The sequence below is a fragment of the Arachis stenosperma genome, chromosome 1 (assembly GCF_014773155.1).
Source record: "Arachis stenosperma cultivar V10309 chromosome 1, arast.V10309.gnm1.PFL2, whole genome shotgun sequence".
Taxonomy (NCBI): Eukaryota; Viridiplantae; Streptophyta; class Magnoliopsida; order Fabales; family Fabaceae; genus Arachis; species Arachis stenosperma.
The window spans coordinates 40,456,592-40,480,937 of NC_080377.1; the positions used below are offsets into that span (position 1 = coordinate 40,456,592).

At 35.7% G+C, this 24,346-nt stretch overlaps 1 protein-coding gene across 1 annotated transcript; it reads left to right on the forward strand.

Annotated features, from left to right (window-relative positions):
- Window positions 1–14,686: 14,686 nt before the first annotated feature.
- Window positions 14,687–23,137, forward strand: LOC130965012 (ATP-dependent Clp protease proteolytic subunit-related protein 4, chloroplastic). The gene is made up of 8 exons (XM_057889919.1): window positions 14,687–15,045; window positions 16,507–16,710; window positions 17,681–17,736; window positions 19,913–20,039; window positions 20,146–20,223; window positions 20,565–20,678; window positions 20,854–20,966; window positions 22,712–23,137. Exons 1-7 carry the CDS (start codon window positions 14,773–14,775, stop codon window positions 20,923–20,925), a joined length of 924 nt encoding a protein of 307 aa, XP_057745902.1. The 5' UTR covers window positions 14,687–14,772; the 3' UTR covers window positions 20,926–20,966; window positions 22,712–23,137.
- The last annotated feature ends 1,209 nt before the right edge of the window (window positions 23,138–24,346 follow it).

Here is a 24,346-nt window from a genome sequence, read left to right on the forward strand (position 1 = left end):
TTTGGTGTTCCCAGAGTACTAATCAGTGATGGGGGCTCTCATTTCTGCAACAAACAGCTATACTCTGCTATGGTTAGATATGGAATTAGCCATAAAGTGGCAACTGCATATCATCCACAGACAAATGGGCAAGCTGAAGTCTCTAACAGAGAACTAAAGAGAATCCTAGAACGGACTGTGATAGCCCGAAGAAAGGATTGGGCAAAGAGCTTGGATGATGCTCTGTGGGCATACAGAACAGCATTCAAGACTCCTATAGGAACCTCTCCATACCAATTGGTGTATGGGAAGGCCTGTCATTTGCCTGTGAAACTGGAACATAAGGCCTACTGGGCAACCAGATTCCTAAACATGGATGCACAGTTAGCTGGTGAAAAAAGATTGCTCCAGCTAAATGAGCTAGAGGAGTTCAGACTCAATGCCTTTGAAAATGCAAAAATCTATAAGGAGAAGGCAAAGAAATGGCATGACAAGAAGTTGTCAACCAGAGTCTTTGAGCCAGGACAAAAAGTTCTGCTCTTCAACTCTAGGCTCAAACTGTTTCCAGGAAAACTCAAATCCCGGTGGAGGGGTCCGTATGTGATTACAGGAGTCTCACCATATGGATATGTTGAGCTTCAGGATACTGATTCTGACAGAAAGTTCATTGTAAATGGACAGAGAATCAAGCACTATCTTGAAGGAAATTTTGAGCAGGAATGCTCAAAACTGAGGCTTGAGTGATTCTCAGTAAAAGTCCAGCTAAAGACAGTAAAGAAGCGCTTGCTGGGAGGTAACCCAGTCATTAGGAAGTTGTATGAATTGTTCTTACAGAGGCAAGTATCAAAAATGAAGGAATTCACAGAGTTACAGAAGGATTCAACTCAAAAAGCAGAGAAAATGAGCTTACTGGCGAAAAAACGCCAGTAAGGGGCATTTTGGGCGTTAAACGCCAGAATGGGCACCATTCTGGGCGTTTAACGCCAGTAATGGTACCATTTTGGGCGTTAAACGCCAGAATGGGCACCATTCTGGGCGTTTAACGCCAGGTGTGCAGCATCCTGGGCGTTTTGGAAAAACGCCCAGTGATAAAGGATTTCTGGCGTTTAACGCCAGCCAGGTAGCAAATGGGCGTTAAACGCCAGAATGGGTGCCATTCTGGGCGTTTAACGCCAGAAAGGTGGGGGGACCACATTTTTGTTTTCAACTCAATTTTTTTCAAACTTTCCTCTTTTTAACCATACTCTTCTACATAAATGCACTTCAACCTTTCATCATTGACTTTCAAATCTTCACAAACCAAAACCATTCTTCAAATCTATTTCAAATTAATCACAAATCTTCTTCAAAAACTCACCCTTTTCTCAATTTCTTTTCATATCTTCTCAAATCTCCTTTCAAACTTTTATTTTTTTCCGAAATCTCCTCTCCCCTCCCTTATAAATTCACGTTTGGAACCCCCTTTACCCACACCATTCGAATTTCCTCTTTCTCTCTCTCTTTTCTTTCTTTTCTTTTGCTTGAGGACAAGCAAACCTCTAAGTTTGGTGTACTTTTCCGTGATCACTAAGCCAAGATTCATCAATATCATGGCTCCTAAGGAAAAACAAACCAATTTAAGAGGCAAGAAAGAGAATAATCCAAAGAATATTTGGAATCAAGAGAAGTTCTTAACCAAAGAACATGAAGACCATTATCACAAAATAATGGGTCTGAGGTCAGTGATCCCGGAAGTGAAATTTGATCTGAAAGAAGATGAATATCCGGGGATCCAAGAGCAAATTCGAAACAGAGGATGGGAAGTTCTAACCAATCCTGAGACAAAGGTTGGAAGGAACATGGTTCAGGAATTCTACTCAAATCTGTGGCTAACAGATAAGCAGAGAATGACTGGAACTGCTTACCATACCTATAGAACCATGGTCAGAGGGAAAGTTATGTACTTCCATCTGGACAAAATAAGAGAAATCTTCAAGTTGCCTCAACTGCAAGATGATCCTGATTCCTTTAATAGGAGGATGGTGAGAGTAGATAAGGGGTTGGATCAAGTTCTAGAGGACATATGCCTCCCTGGAACTAAGTGGATAACCAATTCTAAGGGTGTCCCAAACCAACTCAAGAGGGGAGACCTCAAACCAATTGCAAGAGGTTGGCTAGACTTTATTGGGCGTTCCATATTGCCCACTAGCAACCGTTCTGAGGTCACCATCAAGAGAGCAGTGATGATTCATTGCATTATGCTTGGAAGAGAAGTGGAGGTGCATCATGTGATTGCTTGTGAGATCTACACAATTGCAAATAAGAATTCCACTGAAGCCAAATTGGCTTATCCAAGCTTGATTTCCTTACTCTGTAAAGAGGCTGGGGTGAAGATGGGAGTAGATGAGTTCATACCCATTGAACACCCAATCACCAAGAAGTCAATGGAAGGACAAGTGCAAGACAACTCCATCAAGAGGAGGGCGCAGGAATTCCTCCCTGAATTCCCAAGAATTGACTACTGGTCCAGCCTAGAAGCATCTATCACCAAGTTGCAAGAGACTATGGAGCAACTGAAGGAAGAACAGCAGAATCAGAACTGCATGCTCTGCAAATTGCTGAAGGAACAAGAGAAGCAGGGGCGTGAAATTCAAGAGATGAAACGCCAAAAGTTCTCCTCTCAAGCTGAGGGAGCATCCACTTCTCAAAATCAAGGTTGTTGAGTCCTAACTCTGTGAAAACCTCTATCATTAGGAGCCTATGTTTGCGTTTTTTTCTTTGTTTTTTTCTTTGTTGAGTCTTGTTCTTAGTTCATAATTAATAAAATTTAAGTTTATGCCTTAAAGCTATGAATGTCCTATGAATCCATCACCTCTCTTAAAAGAAAAATGCTTTAATCACAAAAGAACTAGAAGTACAGGATTTCGAAATTTATCTCTGAAACTAGTTGAATTAGTTTGATGTGGTGACAATACTTTTTATTTTCTGAATGAATGCTTGAACAGTGCATATGTCTTTTGAATTTGTTGCTTTGAGAATGTTAAAATTGTTGGCTCTTGAAAGAATGAGGAGAAAGAGAACTGTTATTGAGGATCTGAAAAATCATAAAAATGATTCTTGAAGCAAGAAAAAGCAGTGAAAAAAAAAATATTTTCGAAAAAAAAAAGAGAGAAGAAAAGAAAAAGAAAGAAATAAAGTGGTGATCCAAAGCAATAAGAGTGTGCTTAAGAACCCTGGACACCTCTAATTGGGGACTTTAGCAAAGCTGAGTCACAATCTAAAAAGGTTCACCCAATTATGTGTCTGTGGCATGTATGTATCCGGTGGTAATACTGGAAGACAGAGTGCTTTGGGCCACAGCCAAGACTCATACACTAGCTATGTTCAAGAATCATCATACTTAACTAGGAGAATCAATAACACTATCTGAGTTCTGAGTTCTCATAGATGCCAATCATTCTGAACTTCAAAGGATAGAGTGAGATGCCAAAACTGTTCGGAGGCAAAAAGCTACTAGTCCCGCTCATCTAATTGGAGCTATGTTTCTTTGATATTTTGGAGTCTATAGTATATTCTCTTCTTTTTATCCTATTTTGATTTTCAGTTGCTTGGGGACAAGCAACAATTTAAGTTTGGTGTTGTGATGAGCGGATAATTTATACGCTTTTTGGCATTGTTTTTAGTATGTTTTTAGTATCTTTTAGTTAGTTTTTATTATATTTTTATTAGTTTTTAATTAAAATTCACTTTTCTGGACTTTACTATGAGTTTGTGTATTTTTCTGTGATTTCAGGTATTTTCTGGCTGAAATTGAAGGTTCTGAGCAAAAATCTGATCCAGAGACTAAAAAGGACTGCAGATGCTGTTGGATTCTGACCTCCCTGCACTCGAAGTGGATTTTCTGGAGCTACAGAAGCCCAATTGGCGCGCTCTCAACGGCATTGGAAAGTAGACATCCTGGGCTTTCCAGCAATATATAATAGTCCATACTTTGCCCAAGATTTGATGGCCCAAACCGGCGCTCAAAGTCACCTACAGAAATTCCAGCGTTAAACGTCGGAACTGGCATAAAATTTGGAGTTAAACGCCCAAACTGGCATGAAAGCTGGCGTTTAACTCCAGAAAATGTCTCTACACGAAATTCCTTCATTGCTCAGCCCAAGCACACACCAAGTGGGCCCGGAAGTGGATTTTTCTGTCATTTACTCATTTCTGTAAACCTTAGGACACTAGTTTACTATTAATAGGATCTTTTGACATTGTATCCGTACCTTATGACCTCATAACATTTCTTACACGTTTCTTTCCACAGTATGAGTCTCTAAACCCCATGGTTGGGGGTGAGAAGCTCTGCTGTGTCTTGATGGATTAATGCAATTACTACTGTTTCTTATTCAATCATGCTTGCTTCGATTCTAAGATAACACTTGTTCTTAATCCGGATGAATGTGATGATCCGTGACAATCATCATCATTCTCAACCATGAACATGTGCCTGACAACCACCTCTGTTCTATCTTAGATTGAGTAGTTATCTCTTGGGTTCTTCAATCGGAATCTTCGTGGTATAAGCTAGAACTGATGGCGGTATTCAAGAGAATCCGGAAGGTCTAAACCTTGTCTGTGGTATTCTGAGTAGGATTCAATGACTGGATGACTGTGACGTGCTTCAAACTCCTGAGGGCGGGGCATTAGTGACAGACGCAAAAGAATCACTGGATTCTATTCCGGCCTGATTGAGAACCGACAGATGATTAGCCTATGCTGTAACAGAGCATCAGGGACGTATTTTCACTGAGAGGATGGGAGGTAGCCACTGACAATGGTGAAACCCTACATACAGCTTGCCATGGAAGGAGCCTTGCGTGTTTGATGAAGAAGACAGTAGGAAAGCAGAGATTCAGAAGATGGAGCATCTCCAAACCTCAACCCATTCTCCATTACTGCAATACAAGTAACCATTTCATGTTCTTTTGCTTTTTACAATCAATCCTGATAATTTCTGATATCCTGACTAAGATTTACAAGATAACCATAGCTTGCTTCAAACCGACAATCTCTGTGGGATCGATCCTTGCTCACGCAAGGTATTACTTGGACGACCCAGTACACTTGCTGGTTAGTTGTGCGGAGTTGCAAAAGTGTGATTGCAATTTCGTGCACCAATGCTTCCTTTCCATCCTCTAAGCCATTCCTGCCCTATAAAACCTGAAAACACTGAACATACATGTCACGGCATCAAATGGTAATAAGAGAGGATTAACAATTAGCAATTTTAAGGCCAAAGAAGCATGTTTTCAATCATAGCACAAAATTAGGAAGGAAAAAGTAAAACATGCGAATTATATGCATAAGTGTATGAATAATTGATAAAATCCACTCAATTCAATACAAAATAAACCGTAAAATAGTGGTTTATCAAGGCGTCAGCTAAATACATCCGGCTTTCAAAGTTGCTAAGGTGGTGTCTCGGGTTAGAGGTTCCGTCATAGAGATCCATGTCGAGAGTTTTAAAATTCCTAGGAACTTTAGCCTGTATGAACTCTTCTATGAACGGGTCTTCTCCCCTGAGGGAACTTTCTTCCCGATCTGTTCTGGTACTTCGTCTTTGGAGATAGGCCTCTAGTCGTAAGAGCTTTTCTTTTAGCTCTCTTCTTCGTCGCATTTCTCATCGCAGCTCCCGTTCTGCTTCCCGTTGATGCTCGGCTTCATATTCAAGTTGTTCTAATCGTTCTCGTTGACTGTGAGCCAATCCTAGCAGTTCCATTGTTTGCAGAGGGTCTTCTTCTGATGGTGGATGGACCTCTGATTGGAATCGTTTGGGCTGGAAATTTCTCGATGTCCTTTCTCCGTGAGGAACATGCATTTGTGGTAGTGGAGGAAGTATAATGGCATAGCTCTCTGGTTGGAGCTCAGGTTCAGATTCAGATGTTGTATGCCCGTTTCATACTGGTGGTCCGCCATTATTAGGGTTGAATCCCAATTCTTCGGCAATGGCGTCAATGTTCCGAGAGTTATCTGAAACGTTAATTTGGGCACGTCCAAACTCCTTGTGGGGCAACGTCCGACTTGTTTTTGTGCCGAAATGCCGCCGTCCAAGTTCTTCATGAGGAGGGGTGGTACCTGCAAGAGACTTCGATGGTTAAGTTAGCAAGGGTTTTAGGCAGGTTTTTAGTAGATTAGAACGTGTGTATACCTAAGGGGTGTCAGTGTATTATAGTAGAGTCGACGACCACCTTTGTTAGAGTAGTTCAATCTTTATTGATGGATAATCGTTTCCTTTATCTTGGGAGTTCGTTGGCATCTATCTTTTAGGAGAGATAGAGATAGTAAGAGAGATTCACGGAGGTAATTTACTTGCTTGGACAAGTAGAGCTTGAACAGTTGAACTCTTTTGTAGTGTCTGACCTCTTTATAGAGGTCGAGTACAGGTTGAAGACTTCCTTTATAAATTGGATCTTTTATTTTTGTTAAACCTGACTTTAATTGTTTGGTTAGGATATAAATATTACCATTTTTTTTATTAATTATTCTTATAATTTAATCTATAAATAGAAATAAAAAAACCTAATTTTCTTTTACCAATATTTGTAAAAAAATGAAACTGTTTTTAAATTTAGATCCATATTTTGTTCTACCACTAAAATAAGATTCAGGAAAAAAAAATTATGCACATGAATATTTGTTTCCTTTTGTAACTATGATATATGCGTATTCTAAATTGGATATGTTTTATTTAAAATAGAATGATACAATGACGATAATTACATCTTATACTATGACCAACAGCGTTCGTTGAACGATAACATTAATATATATTTTTTTTTTTGATAAAACGATAACATTAATACTAAATACTTACATTTTTATGTTTTTAATAAAAATTTATCATTTTCAACCATATAAACAATAAAAAAATGCCCGGTAAGCTGTTAGTAATTATAATGGTAAAAAAATTGCCAACACAACTTAGTTCAAATTTCACTATTATTTTTTATTTTATTAGTATTAACAAACTAAAAAAAATCACTTACTAATTATCATACTTTATATGGTTTCTTACGAAGTTTTTAGGAATATTGAATTTATCAATCTTAACTTTGGTGTTAACTCTTATCATGTATTGATTTGAATTTAGCAATCTTAACGCCTTAATTTATTTATCCAACATATTTGTTATCTCATATTTCATCAGTTTCTTTTAATATTAGCATATTTTGAGCATTTTTATATCACATAGTATATTATTTTGTTTAATACATTCAAAACATATTTCCAATATAATTTGTAACATAAATTAATATCTTTCAACTTTTAGCTCCCCCCCCCCCCCCCCCGGCTCCCCCCTCGAACTATTCTTCGTTAATAATAACTATACTACAATAATTAATTATACCAACTTTCTAGAATTTAAATAATTGCAGCATGTTAATAAAAACTAACCCAAAGAGCTAGTTGTGGTCTTTCGCCTAAAAATAAAGCATTGATATTTCCTACATTTATAGTTTGCACTTTTTATATTGTTTTGGAGAAGTTGTATTATCTAACATACAGTTAGATCATATTTACAAAGTATGTTTTTGTAGGTTTAGAAGAAAAAAAAAATGATGGTTTAGTTTATTTTTGTAACTGTAGTAATTATTCATATCCTAAATTGCTTTGTGTAAATGTAAAAGTTAAAAGAAAAAAAAATTAAAAAAATTCACCTTTCGTTAAAATCTATCAATAATATGTCAATTAATCAGTACAAAATTCAAGTTAAACACATATCGATTGAAAAAAAATGACATCATGTCTCAATTTAAAAATTAACTTCTCAAAGTAAAAATTTTATTACATCTTCAAATATGCTCAAATTTTAACTTATCTTTTCACTGCTACTTAAAGAAACTTTACCTTTTAAACATTTATCCTTCACCTCAAATATAAAATATTTAAAATATATTTTATTTTAATAATAATAATATATAATATTTTTAAACTCATTTCAAGAATATATATTGTAATACCCTAATATTCAAATCCTTATACTCGAGTCATAAGTCAATGATATTACGGTGGTACGACTCTCAGGTGGATTTTTAATATATAAATAAAGGTAAATTTCAAAAGGAGTATTAATCGAGAAGCCTGAAAAGAGTAGAAATAAAATCGCGAAGACGTATCACTCACGTTTCGACAACGAAAAGTTAAACTGTTAAGCCGAACGCGATATACGGACAAGGCATAAAGAAGATTAAGAGATAGATAACATATAGATATATATAACATAAGTAATAGCCACTAGTCGCGACCCGCGAAGTTTAGGCCGGCTAGGGTACAGTATGAAAGTAGTTGACAACAGCATATCCTAATCTCTCCCAAAGGAAACATAAGATGCCTCTATAGGCAAGTCCAAAAGAGTTCAATATATAATATAATCTTTTCAAAACAAAGGTGGAGAGATTCTAAGCAAAACACAAAGTAGAGAAAATAAAGATCTTCGCCGTCTATCAGACGAACCACAGCTCACTTCTGAGCACCTGGACCTGTATCTGAAAAACAAGAGATATATACGGAATGAGAACCCCGGGCCCATGGGTTCCCAGTACGGTAGAAGTGCCAAATAAATACAATGCACTGCAATAAAAACTCGTTAAGCATCCTAAACTCCTTTTCACCAAATATCCAGCCTAGATTCTCACTAATCCATGAATAGGCAACTGTCATAAGGGGATACTAAATCTAGTTCATGTTACGCATGTTTTCCAACTCGCTGACTCTTCCACGAATCAGACTCAGAATCATAAGCAAAACCACCACCAGTTGTTCTACTTCAGCAATTTTGTATCAATACATCATATCCTTACCTGGAGCTAGTGAAACCACATCACTATATCTCCCTAGGGAGCTCAAATTATCTCATTCAATGATCATCATCATCATGCAATCGTATCATCAAATCATCTCATCAAGAACAGGCCCCAACATTCACCGACACCAGCATGAGGGGCCTCTCAGTTGTACAAACACAAGCAATACAGGCAAGTAATACACAAATAAGGTACAAGTAGAACAAGTAGCACATAATCAGGTAACAAAGCATATATGATGTAGAAATCCAAAACAAATAGGCAAACCCAAACAATTCAAACATATGCAAATGATGTATGCCTGTCCTATGGCTGATGATATCATCTGTCGGTTATATAGCCAGCCCGACATGTCTTGGTAGCTAACCATTGGACAGAAACACCCCTTGCGGAGCAAGTAGGTTTGAGCTACAACCCCCTTGCTACTACCTGCTCAACCCAGAGTCAGTGGAACAACCACTACTGCGGCTACTACCCAGGTGGGTGTTTAAAAGCTCAACCTGGAGCTAGTGGAATCACCACTACTACTGCTACTACCCAGGCGTCACAATCTCTGACTTGGAGCAAGTGGGACGAACCACAACCCTTGCTACTACCCAGGTATCTTAAGCATTGACCCGGAGCAAGCGGGACGAACCACAACCCTTGCTACTGCTCAGGTATCTCAAACATATATTCATTCAATCTCAATTCATATTATCAATCCTCATTGTTATCAAATCTCAAACATTAACCTGGAGCAAGTGGGACGAACCACAACCCTTACTACTACCCAGGTATCACAAATACATTCATTCAAAACTCCATAATTAAACTCATTTATCATAAACATCCTTTTCCGTCTCATACCCGGAGCAAATGGACAACGCCACTGCCTACTACCCGGGGTTACACATCACATTTCGACATTTTCCATTATTATCCATTTAACACATTCATTCATTAATCATATATGCATTTATACTCAGCCATAATCAATAATGGCTTTGCCGTAACCCAGCAATAACTTAGCCATCCGGCTCATGGTTCAATCAAGAACCAGCCATTTATCAATAAATATAGCCCTTCGGCTCATGGCATACACGGTACTTCTACCGTCATCCTCCATATCTCATATAATCATCTTTGATCATCATTGATCACAACTTCTCCCCTTGCTTCATTCGCAAGTTACCACATCCCCTAGCTCCTTCCTCTTTGCTAGGCATATCATAATGATTTAATACATAAGGGGTGAGATCAGAGGCTTAGAAGTATGAGATTTAGTTTTTAAAACTCAAAAATCAACTTTGGGATGAAAACAGGGCCACGCGCACGCATACTTCACGCTCACGCGTGGATGGCCACAAAGCTCATCGACGCATATGCGTCATACACGCGGACGCGCGGATTTAAACACAGCCAGAGGACGCACACGCGTCAGCCATGCGTACGCGTGGGTGCATTTGCGCCCCAGGCACAAAACTGGCACAACTCTGGCACAACTCTCGGGAAAATGGCTGGGCATTGGGTGCAGCGCATCGACGCGCACGCGCACACCACGCGCACGTGTGGATGGTGCCTTCTTGAAGAACGACGCGTACGCGCCAAGTGCGCCTACGCGTGGAGGGTCATTCTGCTAAAAATTTTCTAAGTTAAAAGCTGCAGAATTCACAGATTCAACCCCTAATCTTCCGACGGACATAACTTTCTCATTTTAAATCGTTTTTCGCCCGTTCTTCGAACGGCATGGACATCCTGGATCCAATTTCACTTCTAAACAAGTTTAGCACAAAACAGAAATCCGCAGTCCAAGTTATGTCCCGTCGAAGTATGCCCAAAAACCATGTTTTCACTCAAAACCACAAAGTGCCATTTTCAAAACAAGCCATTTCCGACTCTTTTCAAAATCAACCAAAACATGCCAATTTCATCCCTTTTCTTTGAAATCAATCAAAGTATATCGAAATCGACATTAAGCCTCCTCAACTCATACACTAACACATTACCACAATTCACAAAACCGCCATATAACCATTTTTACCCATTTCAAACAAATGGCTAAATTACAAACACATTAACATGTCATACATCCTTCCTGATCCCAATTTCCAACAATACTATTTCCGATCAATCCTCATTATACATAATCAATATCATACTCACTATCACATGATTTCATCCACAAATCAACCTTAATCATTTCTCAAGCATATATCACAACATACATATCTCTCATGCATTATCATACCATCAAGACATCAATAATCATAATCACATATATGACCACATAATATTTCTCAACCAAAACCAAACATACCTCATCTACATAATTTCACCCAAAATTACCAAATTCCACACTTCAACTCCTCAAACCTTATTATTCAATAACCAACCCAATCATTCACATATTCATTATCTGAAATTCATCGAATCACTTGTGTCATCATACAATGCACACATCAACTTACCTTCCTTACCTCTTTCCAGCCTCCGGCCCAAGATTCACGGCCTCCGCCCCAAATTCACAATTTAAATGCATAAACCACAAATCAATACTCATTACCCAATACATCAAATTCTCAATACACCAAGCATACAAGGCCACACAATTCTCAACCCAATCATTAATTCACATTACATACCAACTATGCATATTAGCACTAACCATTTACACAATCCAAACTTAATCCTAGGGGCATCTAGCCTAGGAATTCTCATCACACCACACGGTACTTAAATGAAACTTAAACCGTACCTCTTGTAGCCAAACCAATTGAGCCTCTTCTTTAGAAGTCTCCACCAACCTTAGCCCCAAGCCTCACCAAAGCTTCTCAAGCAACACCAGTCTCCCAATTGTGCACCAAGACCATCAAATACACTAACATAACCAATATCACATACATACATCAACCTAGGGCTCATAAAAATGACAAATCACAAAGGTTTGAGCACTTCTTACCTCAGCCCATATGAAGTAGGGATAGAATCCACTTGGAATCCATGTTGGAGTATCCCTAAATACCCAAAATCATAAGATTTCAATACTAACTTCCCAAAAACGTGCAACAGTGGGTAATTTCAAAAATTGGACAGAGATGAATGGAATACTCACCACAAAACTTAGATAGAATTGTAGATGATGGAAAGAGCAACGCGTGGCCGCAAACGGCTCGTCAATCGGAGCTCCATAGCTCAAGTTATGGTGGTTTGAAGATAAAAGAGAGTTAGGTTTTCTCTCTTCTCTTCTCTCTTTTCAATTCAGCGCCCCAACCCTTCTTTTTAGGGTAAAATGAGCTGAAATGCTCATAACTAATGTTTATATATGTTGGGTCTTGGGCCCACTTAGGCCCGGTTTACTTATTTTTGTCCGTTGGCCCAATTTTGGACCAAAACGTTTAAGATGAGCGCTTTAAATCGCACTTCAAATATTTCTACCTTCCCTAATTATAATTCCTCATTTCTTAATCTTATTTATTCATAATCAATTTTCTCAGCTGCAGTACCAAACAGGTCTCAGCCGGTACTGCCGGTCAGAATTTCACTGCGCGCTTTTACATAGAAAACTATGTTTTTCGACTCGGAAAAATTCACTGAATCCAAATATCATATTTAAATCATCAAATTCCAATTGCCAAATCTTCCAACCATATTCGCTCCTACTTAACTTATTATTCAATTAATTTCGGTTAGACCGGGTATTACATATATTAAAAATAAGACTAGACACACTGATACGTGATAGTATTTAGAAGTATTCAAGCGTGTTCAGAAAAAGATTTTTTTTTATTAAGACACGGTTGAACACAAAAGACACGCGTGTCGGACAAGTGTCATTGTATGTCGTTTGTGAAATGTATCTGACATGGAAACATGACAAATTAAGGAAGTATCTGTGGATAAACACTACAGGAAAAATCTTTTTTAGTAACAATTTTTTATGGCAATAACATAATGGCCACCATAGACTTATTCAATTTATGTTTTTGTGACAATTATATATTAGTTGTTATTATAGCAATTATATATTTTCTGCTGCTATTAAAATTTTTTTACCAATAATAATATAATTATCGCTAAAATTTTTTAGTAATAAAGTATAAGATAACTAATGTCTAATTATTGATAAAAACAAAATAAATAACCATTAAAAATACTGTTTCTAGTAACGAAACGATAATATCTTTTAAATAGAAATACAGGTCAACTGCCACATACACACTCTCTACATATATATATATCTATTTTTTAAATAATCATTTATACCATCAACATAAAATATAATTATTAAATTATATAATTAGATTCATATATAAAATTCATTAAAAATGCATCATAATATATATATATATATATATAAAGAAATGATTAACATGCTAATGGTTTGGGCATTGTACATGCATCTACCATATATATATATATATATATATATATATATATATATATATATATATACTCTGCTAAAGAGACAGTGAAAAATTTTAACAATATGAATAATGGGTTGAAGATTTAGTTCAATACATATAAAAAAATAAAAAACACTCCATAAATTATTTAAATAAAAAATTCACTTAGTTATTTTAAAAAAAAATCATCTCAAATCTTAATTTACCAAAATATTTTACTTCAATACAGTCTTCTTTCTCAACCGGCTGTCACCCCACCTTCATTAATAATCATCCTATTTTACCGTCGCTGCTTGACTTGTCACACACCGCCACCAGTGTCATTCACCCCTAGTAAAAATAATTATCCAGTTAACGACAAAAATAATCATCTGCATATCCAATGAATTGAACATCTAACATATTTTTATTATATATAACTAAACCATATCCAATCAAAATAATCATCCACATAAGAATTAAAATAACTATCCGCATATCTACTAAAATGATCATCATAAATTGGCAATTGAAGTAGGAGAAGAAGGAGATGAATGAACACAAGAACCAACAAAAGAATGAACAAAATACAAGAGCCAGCAAAAAAGGATATGGAGCAGCGACGCAAGTGCAGAGGTTATGACCATTGAGAGGATAATACTTTAGGTTTGAAAGAACCTGAGAATGAACCGAAGAAGGTCATGCTCGAAGAGGCTTAGGATCAAGAAGTGAGAATACTTGCCAACTTGGTTGGCTATGTCGTTGTCTTGGCACATTGCATTTAGAATAGGCCGGTGCGTCAACGAAATCTACTGCGGTGGTGGCTGAGATTCTTACTAGCCGGGGGAAGGGGGTTGTCAAGGCGCCGGAGGGGACACACTGGGAAGAGGGGGATTAGAGATCACCGAGATACGGAAAAATAAGGGAAGCACAATTTGAGGTGGCGATGGTGTGTCCGAGGGACCATGGTGACGTTGGTGGGAAATAATACGGGCGTCGAAACTTTCTGCTAGGGGGCGGCGGTTGCAATGACACAGATGAGGCTGCGGCGACGAGAGGAGATATCGGAGATTAGGTGAAATCGAAAGTATTAGAAGTAATCGTCTGTAGTGGGAATAACTTAAACTACAAATCCTAAGTTTTAAAATTTTAAAATTTTATAATTAGATAATTAATTTAAAAATCTGAATTTTAATTATAATTGACTTTCTAATTTTAAATTATTGTTCACATTGTTCATTCAAATCATTGTTTCCATAGTTTCTCTTTTTGAAAATATAAATAATAAAAATAAAAACTTAAATTTATTATATAATTAAATCTTAACAACTCACTTTATCTCTTTATAGACCTTTTCGTTTAAAAAAGGTTTGATCCATTCAGTCATTCAATAAAGATCTCCCGAATTCCTTAACATAACTGGGCTGGACCTCAATCATTATAACTGTCTGTTTTGTGAACTGGGGAAGCCCAATAATACCATTCCAAAGACATGACTTTGTTCCTTCCTCTCCTCACTCCCTCTTTTTCTTTTTCTTTCTCTTTCTGATTTACCCACACAGCCACAGAGACACTTCCAAGTTACAACTCTTGAAGCTATGGAGATTGCTGCCACCGCAGCTTCCACCTTCTCCCTCAACAGACCCACTCTCCCCTTTCCATCTTCTTCTAGAATCCATCCCCCCATCAGAGCCCTCAACTCCTCTTCCTCCGCAGCCCTCAGAGCCTCTCTCTCTACCAATTTTGTTGCCCCTTTCGCCACCTCCGCCAGCAGCGCCTCCAGCCCCTTCGCCGGCCACAAGCTACGCCCTTCTTCTCTCAATCCGGCGTCGTTTCGTGGCACCAAGGGTAAACGAGGCGTCGTTACTATGGTACACTCTTCCAACACCTTCCTCTTTTCTCGAACCGAATTTCACATTATTGAATAGCCAAGACATTGAAGTGAAAGTTGAAACTTTCAATGTATCTCTATGAAATTTTACAGTTTGAATTGTGAATTTTGGTTTGCACGTTATAGTATATAATACACGCTGTAAATGGTCTCAGGGTATTTATTTGTTTATTTATTTATTTAAAATTTGATAAGTTGTGCAAAATCTGTACACTTTGAAGTATAAACTTTGCTATAATTATAAAGGACAGACCGGCATGTTTCTATGTAGTTCCTTTTATGAATCAATGAAGACATACGTATGTATGTATTCAATTCAGTTTAAATGTTTGCGTGTTAATATCAGAACAGATTGGAAGAAAAATGCTTCTTAGTTCAGAGTTCTATTTCAAATGCTTCCCTTTAGCACATTACATTCCTGTGCTGTAGCTAAAGGAGGGAGCTGTTAGTGGTAAGTGTTAAAGTTGCGGAATAAGTTGTTTGATGAAGTCTTACATGATCCTTTTCACTTCCCCAAGCCTCACTTCTTTTTCTTAGTTGCCAAAAGTGCTGGCCTTTTCAGGCAGAGAAAATGGACATTCTTGTAATAGAGAAGCCGGGAACTTGGATATCCAAATGCTTCATCTTAAGCTCCTCAATTGAAAATAATTAATCAACATAAAATAGTAAATCTCGGATTTGAATGCTTGTCTTTTCAGAACCTATAGAAACTTCTTGATATAAATATCCATTCACCTAGGTGAATGATAGGCTTCCCTTGAAAGTTTTGGAGTAATTGTTTTTTTATTTGTTGAGAGGTTTCCGAAGAATTGGAGGGAAAGGGGTGGGGGGTGGGGTTTGGTGCCAATTATTACAACACAAATGCTTCGAGTCTGTTTTGTTTATGTTTCATCTACTTTTTTACATGCGTTTCTTTCAGGATGTGACGAAGAAAATAGTGAAAAAGGGATTCTGGATTTTTCTAGTTTTTTAATATTTCCTTATGCAATTTTGAAAGCAAAACAAAAAAAGGGGGAAAAAAGAATAGATAAAATTGGATCTTAGATTGCAAGATAAGAAGATCTTTGCTAGTTTGCCTTGTGCTTGATAGGGAGATAGTGCTTTTATCAATAGTGGTCAGCGTTGCATTGCCTCTTTGGTGGATAACTGGAGAGGATAGGGAGCTCTATTCATTCTTTACTTTTGTAATTTGTTTTGTTGCCTGGTTTCCAATACATGTATCTTCTTTCTTCTTTTCTTTTCTTCTAGCATGCTGATAGATTTTCTTGTTTTGCTTAATATAATAAAGTTTTTTATGGTCATGGCTGTGCAGTATCATGAACAAATATTTCATAACATATATGATTCCGTTCTGAAATGTTATTGTTATGCTAATAATTGATTTAACTTGGTACAACAATTGATGTTGGTTTGTTCCTTTTTGCTTCTTGTCTATGAATAGGTTATTCCGTTCTCTAGAGGAAGTGCATGGGAGCAACCTCCACCAGACTTAGCTTCCTACTTATACAAAAATCGAATTGTTTATTTGGGCATGTCTCTTGTTCCATCTGTTACAGAGTTAATACTAGCTGAATTTCTTTACCTTCAGTATGAAGATGAGCAAAAGCCTATTTACCTATACATAAACTCCACTGGGACAACTAAGGTAAGTAGCACTCTTTATGATGTGTTATTAATATTGTCATTTCATGTTCATGAAAAGTATTTCTCAATTTTCATAGCTTGACGTCCGCTCTTTGTATTTACTAATTTGGGTTGAAGCATTCGTATCACTGAAATGCAAATAGCACTTTAAAAGGAGTAGTTTGATGCAGAAGTAGGAAATGTTATGACAAGGAATAGGAAATAAAAAGTTGGGAAAGGAGGAGAGGGACTGAGGAGTTGGTGTATTGGAGGGAGATACCGGAGTAGATTTGGTAGTTTAAATTTCACTAATCTTTTAGAAGCAAAATTGGTTTGTTAGTATAAATGCATTTAATTCAGGAATAATGAAAGACTGTAGTTGGATGTTATCCCCGTTTGCAGTTAGCAGCGTGGGCATTAAGCATAGTTTTGTCTTATTTTCACCCAAAATTGCAAGAGTTGGTCAATCATTGAGTTGTATATTCTTAAATGTGTCAACTTTTGTTTTGATTTTGATATGATATGCACATTATTGCTGGATCATAGATTATTGTTTGCAAGTTATTTAATGTTGCACTATATGTCAACCCAGCATTTAGAAAGGAAACTTTTGGAACACTAATAGGCATTAAATGGATAACAAAAATCAAGTAATATAGGATGAGTGTATCAATTCACGCCTTTGAATAGCATAGTCAAATGAAGAAATCATTAAAATGCAAAAACCAATATGTATCTTCTAGTATCTTATACAACAATAATTCCAAGAACAAGTAAACTTTATCATATCAGGTGTGTTTGTGTTTAGAATAAATCAACATAGCTGGATTGTAATTCTTTCATTTTTGGGCACTGAAGTGTTAAATTGTGCTAACCCTTGCTGTTTTACTTTGCAAGGCAGAAATTATTGCAAATGATTCCCATAAGATGCTAAAGTAGTGATCCCTATATGTTGGTGATTACTTTAATAGGATATTATTTATTTCTTTCAGGGAGGTGAGAAGTTGGGTTATGAGACCGAAGCATTTGCAATTTATGATGTGATGAGGTTAATATCTATGCTTTTTTTTTTTTATCATCTTGTATATCTTTATGTTACTTATGTTGACAGATGTCTTTTAGTTGAGAACATGTATAACAACTCTTTATTTTCTTTTCCGTTCTGATTTCGGTGGGGAAACCTAAAATCAGGATGTTGGTGCTCCATGCAAAAATATATAAAATAATAGTATGAAATGCCATATTCATCCTTTCTTTTTCCATTTCTTTCATTTTATCCCATTCCTCTTTATGCTTTCTTGCAACATTAAATAACCTTGAACTTGAAATTCTTAGGCAGATCCTTGAAGAGGCCACCACATTGAGCAAAAAGTCCATGTTGTTGACTAAATATCCATGGTTGCTAGTTATATACAACAATAAAGACCAACTTTGGGCCAAAACGGACCTTATATTTGTTATACTGGGAGCAATGAGAAACAAATATTAATTGGGGTTAAGGGAGGAGTCATCATCATAACTTTATATTTTAATTTCACAATTGTGTGCTGCTTGTTGGAATATGGTATGATATTAGAATGCGAGGATTTTTTAGTTTTTATTTTTTTTAAAAAACAATTCTTTCCCTTTTAGGGAAGATTATTGGAGGTGGCGGTATGTGTAGAAGAGGAAGAAAGAGAGAGGGACAGAAGGAGGGGGGAGAGGGGGAGAGGAGGTGGAGGATAGGGCATAAGGGACAAAGTGAGGAGATGAGTTGCCACTATACCCTGTAGACTTGAAAAATGGGGAGGGAAGTCATGGAGTGGGGTAGTGAAAGAGAGATAGAAAGACAAAATAGAAATTTCAAAATAAAATTTACTTTTGAAGTATTTAAATACAATAATAACAACAATAACATTCTATTCCATATAGCATAGCAAGGCTTAATTTTATGTTCATCTCTGCCATTCTTAATTTTATGTTCATGCTCACCCTTTGTCATCTAACATTCTATTCCATATAGCATAACCGGTCTAAGGGTAATGTGATAAAATTTACATTTAAATTTTAAAGGTACCATTTTGTTATTTAGAGAACCAGACACATTCTGCCACTTTGACATGCCTTTTTGGATTTTATGTTTTACATCCTCTATTTCTTCGTTATCCTGTATGATATTCAAGATACTTAAAAAACTTTACTTGTGGTAGTATGCTTCTCTAATTTTCACTTCTCTATTAGTGTTTCCCCTCCGTGTGCCAAACTTACATTCCATATATTCTCTTACTGAGGCATATGTGCAAACTGTACCTCTCTAAGGCTTCTCTCCACTAATATAGCTTTTTATTTAAATCCTCCTTTGATTCTCCCATAAGGACGATGTTATCGACAAAAAACATGCACCATGGTACGGGTACTTGTATATGCTCAGTGACCACTTCTAAAACCAATATGAAAAGATATAGACTTAGAGATGATCCTTGGTGTAGTTCTACACCAATGAGAAACTCCTCTGTCACACCATCTCAAGTCTTCATACTAGTTCTAACCCATCGTACGTATTCCTAATTGCACAAAAATATGCAATCATTACTCTCTTCTTTCCTAAAATCTTCCATAAGACTTCTCTTGTTATCCTATGATATGTTTTTTTTCCAGATCAATAAACACCATACGTAGATCCTTTATGTTACTCCAATACCTCTCCATCATTTTTCTTAACAAGTATATAGTTTCAGTGGTGGATTTACATAGCATAAAACCAAATTGGTTCTCTAGAACCTGTGTCTCCTGTCTCAACTTCCATTCTATCTCCCTCTCCCATTCATGGTATGACTCATGATCTTGATTCCTCTGAAGTTTTCACAATTTTGTATATTCCTTATTCTTGTAGATAGGGACTAAGGTGCTCTTCCTCCACTCATCTGCAATCTTCTTAGGTAATAATAAAAATATTTTTGTAAGAATCTTGGACCACTAAGGATCTAAATATACTTTCCCACCAAAGAAAGCTCCTTCTTTTCTACCCTCAACTCTCATGGGCATATAGAATGGTAGAAGTTTATTACCAACTTTTGCCGATGAAGGCCCAGCATTAAAATCATTATGTTATTATATCTTATTAGTTTTTAATTTCACACAATATGAAATGTTTATTATATCTTTTTATTGTGTAACTTGTTCACAACTTCAATTTCTGGTTGAAAGTTTGTGTTTATAAATCTAGCTAAGTTGTCTTGTTATAGGTATGTCAAGCCTCCTATATTTACCCTTTGTGTTGGTAATGCTTGGGGAGAAGCAGCTTTGCTTTTGGCTTCTGGTGCAAAGGGAAACCGTTCTGCTTTGCCATCATCAACAATAATGATAAGACAGGTATGATCTAGAATATTTCTTTCTATACTTAGTTTATGTCAATTATGTTGAGGATCTTTTCCACAATTCTAGAACATCTTAACATATTATAATTTTCAATTTGCAGCCAATAGCAAGGTTTCAAGGACAAGCAACGGATGTTAACCTTGCAAGAAAAGAAGTCAATAATGTGAAGACAGAATTGGTTAGAACAATAATGATCTTTTCTATACTTTTATGTGTGTCGGTTCAACTTTATGTGATCATTATTATGAAAAGTTATGCAGCTGATGCTTTATTTTGTGTGTGGTAGAGCTATGGCTTAACGCTTTCTTGTTCCCTTCAACCAGAGGCTGCAATTATGAATGATTACTTATGTTTGAGACTATATATATGTTTGGGCTTCAATAGTCTATTTATGCATGTTTTAGATTTAAATGCTGACCCTTATGATTGAGGATTTCATTCATTATCATTAACTAATATTGATTTAAAGAATACAGATTATAACAACAAAAGTTCACTTAATTCTTTCCATTTTTCAAGGTTAAATTATATGCAAAGCATATTGAAAAAACACCTGAGCAGATTGAAGCTGATATTCAGCGCCCAAAGTATTTTAGTCCAAGTGAAGCTGTTGAATATGGTATCATAGATAAGGTATTTGCCATCTCAAAGTTACATTTTGGTGCTCACATCTTTCTTTCTTTATTTTTTAATTATTATCATCATCATCATCATCATCATCATCATTATTACTATTATTATTATTATTATGGGTTTGGGGGAGGAGGGGTGTCATTTACTTTGCGAAATAAATGTTGTCTTTTTGCAGGTATTATACAATGATAGAAGCACCGAGGATCATGGAGTTGTTTCTGACCTCAAAAAGGCACAGCTTATTTAGCTGTTTGAGAGGTTGAATCGCTAGTTGTTAGTGTTTTTCAGGTAAGTATGTCTGGAGTCATCAATTTGTCATATTAAACAGCTCCTGTAGCTCCAAAATTGAATGGATCCATAACACCTCCAACATATTAGTAAAAGAGGGCAGCTCAATGCTCTAGTCTCCTTCCTAATGGGGTAGTGCATGGGTTGATATATTCCATTATATCCTTGCAAACAGAGTTTGTTTCTAGGATTTGATCCCGTAATCTCCAAGTTATATATGACAGCCTTACAGCAAAGTGTACTGCCCTAGTCAGTTAGGCGGTCACCTCCGGTCATGTTTACATTCTGAGTAAGCTCTAACGTTTTTTGTGTCTATGGAATGATTAATTGTCCAAAGTTGTCCCCATGATTGCACTAGCCACGAGTTAGTGCTTGATACTTGTGCTGAAACAAGGAAGCTCTAAATGTGTTAAACTTTTTGGGCACACCATGCTTTCAATAAGATTCTCAACCCTTTATGATATAAAGTAGTAAGGTGCTTTTGACATTGGCATCCACAACCTATACAGTTTTTCTATTATGTTCTATTCCACTACTAGGTGCAAGCATAAAGACTTTCTTTATTAGGAGTTATTCCCTGTACTTTAAATGCAATTCTTCCCCACCCACTCTCCCGTGAAATCTGAAAAAGTAAGCCTCAAGGAGAACGGACACGTAGAACACTTTGGGTGAGATTGCTGCTTGATTGAGATGAGTGTGTCCACTAGATTTAGGTTGTGACTGGGTGGGGGAATGGTCTTCCTTTTATTTGGCTTGATATAATTTGATATTTGGTTAGTTGCTTGCTCGTTTTGGACACTTGCCACCTACGGATGTGAGAGATTGGAATTATGAGCCTTGCACATATGATTGTCCTTTCGTCTTTATTGTATATTTTATGCATTATCTAAGATTATAAAGTTGCGTTTGTTTATAAGGATAGGACACTGAGACATGAATACAGAGACATTGTGTCCTAAGATACTGAATTAGTGTATTTTGTGTCCTCCTTAACAGGAAGGATATAGAGACACTGCGCGGAGACACAATTTATTTTTTTATTTTTTTTATCACTATAAGATTTTTATAGTTATATTTTTTATCATTTTATTTTTTATTTTAAATTTTATGTGAAGAAAAAAATGAATGTAAATTAGACTTTTTATTGTTTGTTCTATTTTATGTTCAGTTTATCACCAAACGAAATACAAAAATACTAATTTTTTTGTCTTTGTCCTTTGTGTCATGCTCTCAGTGTCTTGTCTTGTCTTGTTCTCAAAATCAAACGCAGCCTAAGTGGCATGTCTTTTGTATGGGTTGGTTCCTAGGTGACATGTCTCATTCCTATATTCTTGTTTTCGGTTTTATTTATTTATCTTTCAGAAATGATTAGGCCCATGCAGGATGTGAGTGTTCATGGATTAACTTATCTAATTTGACATTTTTGTAACAGTATGTATGGATTTGAGTGAACTTTTGTTTTACACTCAGGATTTGATTAGAAACTTATAAAACTGTAATGACCTAATTGAAAATTGAGCAAAACTGTAAAGATTGCTAAAATAATTAAACTGAATCATTGATTCACAAGATGGGGGGTTCTATAAGAGTATCTAAATTCTAATCAATGGTCGAACCCGAAATCTATGCATGTTGTAGTAAAGTCTAATGATCAAATAAGTGGATCTATTCTTGGTTCAGCATGAGTAAGCTGTGTAAGTATGCTATTGTTCTGATATATCTGAAAGTTGTTTTATTCACTACAGACAATGGAGACTGGGAAATGTAAATCAGCTCAAATGGAAGACGTAGAAGACCAGAAGCCGTGATCTGAAACCATGCCATGCCAAACCCTTGTCCAAGCAAGAAGCAACTAGTAGAAATCAAAATCTAGGTGTTAATACCGTTAAATTATTTTTGCCTCCCCCCAACAAGAGGCATTGATGTCTATTTCTGTCTACATTGTAATATGTTGTGCGTGATTGTATTCCGGTTAATTTTATTCTAAATTTTATAAAGTTTTGCTGCCAAAACTAGAATTAATGAAAGTTGGAATAAGCTAGTGTATGAATCAGCTTATTTTCAGCCCAAAAACTATGTAAATGTACTCGTTAGATTAGATAGTTCATTTAATGCTTGGTTGCTAAACATATAATTTAATATTAAAAAACGTTATCTGGTAGACACTTATACACTATTGACTTCTTGTTCTTGTTTTTTTATGATAACTGCTTACCGAGAGGACGACGAAAGGACTACATAAAAATTTTTTTATAGACAACATTAATAGTATGATCTGAAATTGTGCCTTTAGAATCAACAGATAACATCTGTTCAGAATGCAAACACCCGAGAATTTTGGATCATGTTTGTGTTTTTCTCTCTCCTCATTAAAAATTCAAAAATAAAAAAATTATATTTTCTTTATTTCCCTCCAAATTTTCGAAAATTTGAGTTGACTTAGTCAAAAATTTTTAAAATTAGTTGTTTCTTACAAGTTAAGTCAATTTCAAATTTAAAAATATTATCTTTTCAAAATCTTTTTTAAAAATCAAATCTTTTTCATTTTTATCTTATTAATTTGAAAAATTTTAAAATTATTTTCAAAATCTTTTTCTTAATTTTATTTCAAATTTTCGAAATTATGCTAACAATTAATGTGATTGATTCAAAAATTTGAAGTTTGTTAATTTCTTGTTAAGAAATGTTCAATCTTTAAATTCTAGAATCATATCTTTTAGTTTCTTATTAGTTAAGTAATTAATTTTAATTTTAAAAATTTAAATCTTTTTCATCTTATCTTTTTATCATATCTTTTTCAAAATTTTATCTTTTTCAAAAATTTGATTTCAAAATTACTTTTCTAACTTCTTATCTTCTTATCTTTTCAAATTTGACTTTAATATCTCTTTCAACTAACTATTTGACTTTTTGTTTGTTTCTTATCTTTTTCAAAATCACCTAACTACTTCTCTCTCTCTAATTTTCGAAAATATCTCATCCTTTTTCAAAAATTCTTTTTAATTAATTAATTATTTTAAATTTTAATTTTAATTATATCTTATCTTTAATTTTCGAAAATCATTAACTATTTTTTCAAAATTATTTTCGAATTCTCCCTCTCTTCTCTTCTATTTATTTATTTATTTACTAACACTTCTCTTCACTTCTCTTCATCTCCAATCACTTCCTCTATCCTCACCCTTGTGATTGGATTCTCCACTTCTATTCTTTTCTTCTTCTACTAATAATAAGGATCCTCTTTGTCCAGATATAGAGGATTCTTCTTCCTTTTCTTTTTCTCTTCTCTTTCATATGAGCAGGAACAAGGAAAAAGACACTCTTGTTGAATCTGATCCTGAACCTGAAAGGACTCTGAAGAGGAAATTAAGAGAAGCTAA